Source organism: Tarenaya hassleriana, unplaced genomic scaffold (genome assembly GCF_000463585.1).
Source record: "Tarenaya hassleriana unplaced genomic scaffold, ASM46358v1 Cleome17, whole genome shotgun sequence".
In the NCBI taxonomy this organism is placed as follows: Eukaryota; Viridiplantae; Streptophyta; class Magnoliopsida; order Brassicales; family Cleomaceae; genus Tarenaya; species Tarenaya hassleriana.
Genome location: NW_010965122.1, coordinates 576843 through 582504, shown reverse-complemented (window position 1 = coordinate 582504; position 5662 = coordinate 576843). Strand labels below are relative to the sequence as shown.

At 35.1% G+C, this 5662-nt stretch overlaps 1 protein-coding gene across 1 annotated transcript; it reads left to right on the top strand.

Moving 5' to 3' along the window:
- The first annotated feature begins 684 nt into the window (after window positions 1-684).
- Window positions 685-2709, top strand: LOC104809861. Its single transcript, XM_010535956.2, has 2 exons — window positions 685-770; window positions 1104-2709. The coding sequence occupies exon 2, from the start codon at window positions 1230-1232 to the stop codon at window positions 2430-2432; it is 1203 nt and encodes a 400-aa protein (XP_010534258.1). The 5' UTR covers window positions 685-770; window positions 1104-1229; the 3' UTR covers window positions 2433-2709.
- The last annotated feature ends 2953 nt before the right edge of the window (window positions 2710-5662 follow it).

The window sequence follows — 5662 nt, the reverse complement described above, 5'->3', positions numbered from 1 at the left end:
CGGGGATTGAATGACAGTTTTTCAAGTTGAAGGTTTATTTGTATATATTTTTGCAAGTTGGAGGTTTTTTAGGGGTTTTACCCTAAAAAATAATATCAAATCATAACACTAAACAAAATCATCACCAATATATATATATATATATATATATATATATATTAATGTTTTATATAATTTCTAATAAAAATATTTTAGTTTTTTTGTCAAAACGCCGGAAAACCTACCAAAACGCCAGTTGAAAGCTACGATTAATAAAAATATTTTAGTTTTTTTGTCAAAACGCCGGAAACCCTACCAAAACGCAAGTTGAAAGCTACGATTAGAAAACACAAGTTTGGTTACGGTTGCGGTTCAACCAGTCAATGTTTCAATCGTCTGTAACCGCCGGAAATCGCAACCGCTCCGTTTGCGGGTGACGGCGGGGCAACCAGTCGGCCCCTATAAGTAAGTCTGTATTCCAAGTGATCATCTACATTAGCTAGGAGCAACGTAACGCTAGCATATTCCGACAACAATTGACGACAATGAATATGATGGAGCAACCGAATCATAGACTCGTGGATTAGTTTTATATTACTGCTGCTGCTACGGTCAAATAATTATTCCATTGTAAGATAAATGGGTATTGGGCCGTATACATGGGCTTTACAAAAGGCCCAATAACTGAAATGCCCTCGATTCTGTCGCCGTCGCTGTCGGAATCCAGAACCCACCTACAGTGTCAGTGAGAGTTGGCCCCCCGAATCCGACCTCGGCGATTATTCTGCCAGGTTCGATTTCCAATTATGTTCTTTTTCTCCTTAGATTTGTTCCATGTTCTTCGGATTTCATGTATTTGATCATTTTCTTTGCTTAAATCTTCCAAATTATGTCTTTATTGATGAATCTAAAGTTCTAGGTTTAGTTCGGAGAATCTGTACCTGTCTCTTTTTCCCTATTTCGGTCGGCCGTGATGAACATTTTGTGGATTTCTGGTTTTTAATTGCTGAAAATCTCGATTTTGGCTTGCTTGGGCTCGTGATTTAGATTCTTTGCACTGTGCTCGTCTGCATCAGTTGTCGTTGCTTATGCGTTTGGATACGATGTGTATTCTTCGGTTTCAGTTGGACTTTGGGCATGCTCATCTCCATCTTTGCGCCTGAATCTTCTGTGTTGGTTCTTCTGCGGAATATTCGAGCTTTCTCTTGAACTTTATTTCCATACTTGTAGCCGTTTTGAAATTCCGGAAGATGATTTATTTACTTCGGAGAACAAAATGGCTTGCGTTGGCAAAGATTCCGGCATATACACTAACGCAGTTTACTTCTGTATCGAGTTTGGAACGGCTGAGATTTTTGTCTACTCTGATTTCAACTCAGGACAACAGCCGAGAATCTTCGTCTAGCATATCTAGTTTGACTGGTAGTGCTCTTGAGTCTGATGTTGAGCGTTTGCAATCGTCAAACAAGCCAAATTTGGTCTTGAAATTCTTCAAAGATAATGGTTTCTCGGAATCTCAGATAAAGTCCATTGTTTCTCGATGGCCACGTATCCTTGTCTCAGATCCTGAGAAAAGCCTGAAGCCAAAAATGGACTTTCTCATTTCGAAGGGGATATCGAAACCTGAATTTCTGAGAATAGTCTCAGAGGATCCAAGGGCACTGACCCGCAGTGTGGAAAAACTCATGATACCTCTATTTGATTTTCTGAAGGATGTGACCGGTAGCGAGGAGAATGCAGCTCGAGCTGTCAGAAACTACCCGTATGTGTTCCGCTCCTGCGTCGGAAAGTCTCTCAAACTGAATACGATGAAGCTGCAAAGTGCTGGGGTTCCCAAAGACAGGATTGGTAGGTTGATGATCCATCGACTTAAATCATTTGCACCACAACCATCAAGGTTTGAGGAAGCCTTAACCATGGTCAAAGAAATGGGTTTTGACCCAGCTGATTCCACATTTGGTACCGCAGTTGGAGCGATTGGATGGTGTAGTAAACTTGCTTGGGAAGGGAAAATGATTTTTTTCAGGAGCTATGGCTTGTCGGATTCAGAGATCTTTTTAGGGTTCAGGAAGCAACCAGCAATCATGATGTTCAAAGAGAAGAACATGAAAGCGAAAATGAACTTCTTCCTCAAGGGTATGCACTGGAGTCCAAACAAGGTGATAATGGCACCACAGATTTTGTTGTTGAGCCTAGAGAAGAGAATAATTCCCCGGCTCACGGTTCTTTATCTCTTGGAAAGCCAGGGAGAGGTGAAGGAAGGGGGAATCAGTTCGGTTATGTGGTTAATGCAGTTACTCGAAAAAACGTTTGTGGAGAAATTTGTTATCCGTTATAAAGATCGAATCCCTCAGGTCGTGGATGCGCACGAGGGCAAGTTGAAGATGGAAGATCTTCATATGCTAAATTCGAAGGCTGTGTTCAAGAGGAATGAGTTCTGGTCAGGTACTTAGATCTTCGGCATTACTGCATTTTCATTCAGAGCTCCATTCCAACTATAATGGCTGTCTTTCTTCAGACATGGATCATTAAAATGTATTGGTAACCTCTCTGTCTCAATCTTCATTCTCCATTTTCTTCTCCTTGCATCAAAGCATTCATAAAATTTCCCTTCTCCTTAGGGAGCCTTTCAAATTCATACAGAAAAAGATTGCTTTTGTTATTGAAATAAGCATTTTTATGAGTAGACAGACAAACAGTTTCAGGATTAGTATAGTTTATATTTTCTTATGTATTTGGTCCCTAGATTTTTTTTTTTTTTCCAGAAACGTCTTCAATTTGTTTACATCTCAGCAAGACAGAGTTTCAACATTATTTGCAAGAAGTTGCATAATATATTTAACAAATTTCATTTTTTCTAAATAAAAGTTTGACAATATAGTCACTAATTGTTTTTACCTTTTTAGGTGAAGGGTGAACAACTTACAGTTTTCTGTTAAAGTTTAAAAAGATATCAATTATCTCTATGATTCATAAGATATAATTTTTTATGATTAAGCAAGAAATGGTTATAAAATTTACATATTTTCCTATACATTAACATATAATATTTTGTAGATTTCAACACAACCTTCTCGAACCTTTTCAGCTTCCATATATAAAATTTATCCATAAATTTTAATGCAATATAATATTTTTTTTTTCAAATTACATTTTAATTTTTAAAAACAGAACGAGTCGTTTGTTTGGAGTTCAGTTCATTCGAATCATTTTCAAATGAGTTAGAAAAATACCGACTCGACTCGAATTGTTGTTTCACAAATTAAAAGAGTCGGTTTGCGAGACAAATAATATTTTTTTATTTAGATTATAACAAATATTAAATAAATGATATTTTATTATGAAATTCAAATATTAAAACATCAAACATCAATATATTATGCTGTCGCATTGTAAGTTTTCATGAATTTTCTATTTATCATTTAACGTTTGAATTTGAATTATTTCTTTTTTTGAAGATCGATGAATCAAATGATATTTTTGTTCCAATTTTTTTCCTTTTAACTCACAGTAGAAACAAAATTCGAATTTTATAAAATTATGATTTTATCGCCAGGATTTTTCATTAAAAACTCAATATTTCGTTACCAGTAGAAATAAAGTAAAAGATTCCGATTGACTATATTTATATGGTACTCTTTGCAAAATATATAAATAAAAAGTCCTCTTTTGCAAACTATATATATGAATATCAATATTATCCTTTTGTTTGTTTGCGGTAGTTATATTGTTTATTCGTGTGATCTTGATTGATTTTTGAAAGAAATTTAGTATTTTCATATACACCATGTTTTATTACATGATACCACTCACTATAATTTTTTGTTTCAATTCTAATAGATTGTTCCGATTTTCTTTATTTAATAATAGTGAAAATCCCAAAAAAATACATAAATTTTATGAAATACACCACAAAAATATATGATTTTTTTAATTTGACAGGTTAAACTATAAATTCATTAATGTTTTCCAAATCAGTTCATTAGTCCTAATGAAAGCTCCGCTTAAGTTATATCACGTGGAAATTTCGTTTTAACCACGTCGATGCCACGTCATTAAAGACAGACACGTCAGGTTATGAACCACATCATTCAGTTTTTGTATAACAAAATCGAAATCAAAACGATCTAATTTTAAACCGGATAAATTAAAAAAATAAACTGAAATGATAAAAATCTTTAAATCGGAAACAAAATTACTGTCGAGAGATTGGGGAAAAGGGCTCATTCTAGGGTTTATTCTTAAACCATCGACACATAAGTTTTCAAAATAACTTCTAGTTGGATAAATTAACAAAAGATTATCACCCTTTAAATCCCACTTGAGGAAACAACCATCTACACCAATCACCGGTCGATAAAATTGCTTCCACGAAATACGTAGAACTTCAAAACAGATATAAAATCTGTCGAAGGCTTCATCACCACGTCGATCTCCTGCCACTGTACCGATTTCTGTAAAGTGTTAGGATTCAATCTTCGAAACTCTGCTTCACAGTTCCAAAGCTTTGCAAACTGCGTTCTTTGATCCCCTATTATCATTTGCAATGCAATAGACGTGCTTTGAAACAGTTACCGTCAAATTAAACTTCTTTTTAACCTCATGTTGCATTTCCATCCACAAATCCCATCGTCCCACCCATGTGGAAGTTAATCAATATATCACTTCATTCAAAATGTAAATAAACATTTAGCTACGACGATATCTTATCCACCAACCACACAGAAACACGAGTAGATAAACCACAATCTGAAATGACAAACACATATTATCTGTTACACATCATTTGGCAGAGAATCGACAATGAAGCCTCGAAAATCCGATTAAATCTGCAAATCCCGAAATCAGTAAGAAAAAATAAACCCATGCTCTGAAATCCGTATGAAACACTCAAAATCACGAAATTCCAATATAAACCACTAGCAAACGGGAATATTACAAAAATACCTTTAAATGTCGATTTCACTTACATGACATACCCTTAAAAAAAACTGAAAAAGAATGAAAAGACATCGTTACCCCTTTTAAAAAATACACGTGTCAACATCTGAAGGAGAAAGACCAAAAGTTGGGAAGTTACTAAATTAAAAAAATTTGAAAAACCAAACAGTTTTTTTGCCCCTTTTCGACAGACACTTTCATTTCTTCATAGTGTCGTTTCTTCTTCATTTTCTCTTCACTCTGTGATTTTTCTGTGCGATCTTTCTATGCGAGTTCGTGTTTGCAAGTAAATTTGCACGAAGAATGGCTTCGTCTTCATCATCTTCGGCCCTCTCTTCGGACCCTACTTGCGAAGACCTCCAGGTATGGTTTTTGAACTCCACAAAAATCAAATTTTTTAGGGTTTCGGGTACACATTGAGATTCGGTTTTAGATTTTCTATTAAGTTTTCGTTAAGAATAGGGTTTAAAATAAAAATTTGAAAAACTATGGTTTGAATGAAAAATTATCACCGAAATATCGAAATAGGGTTTTCGGATTGGGTGAGAAACAATGTTTTGTGAAAAAGACGGATAGAAATCGAGTCACGATGATATTATCGACAGTCGGATGCACTAAAACATAGATTAATGGTCATGCTAGATATTAGTTAAACTGAGCGCACCCATCAAACAAGTCAAACTATTCGAGTCTAAAAAATGTTCAAACTCGTCAAACAAGTCGGAGTTTGACGAGTTTGACG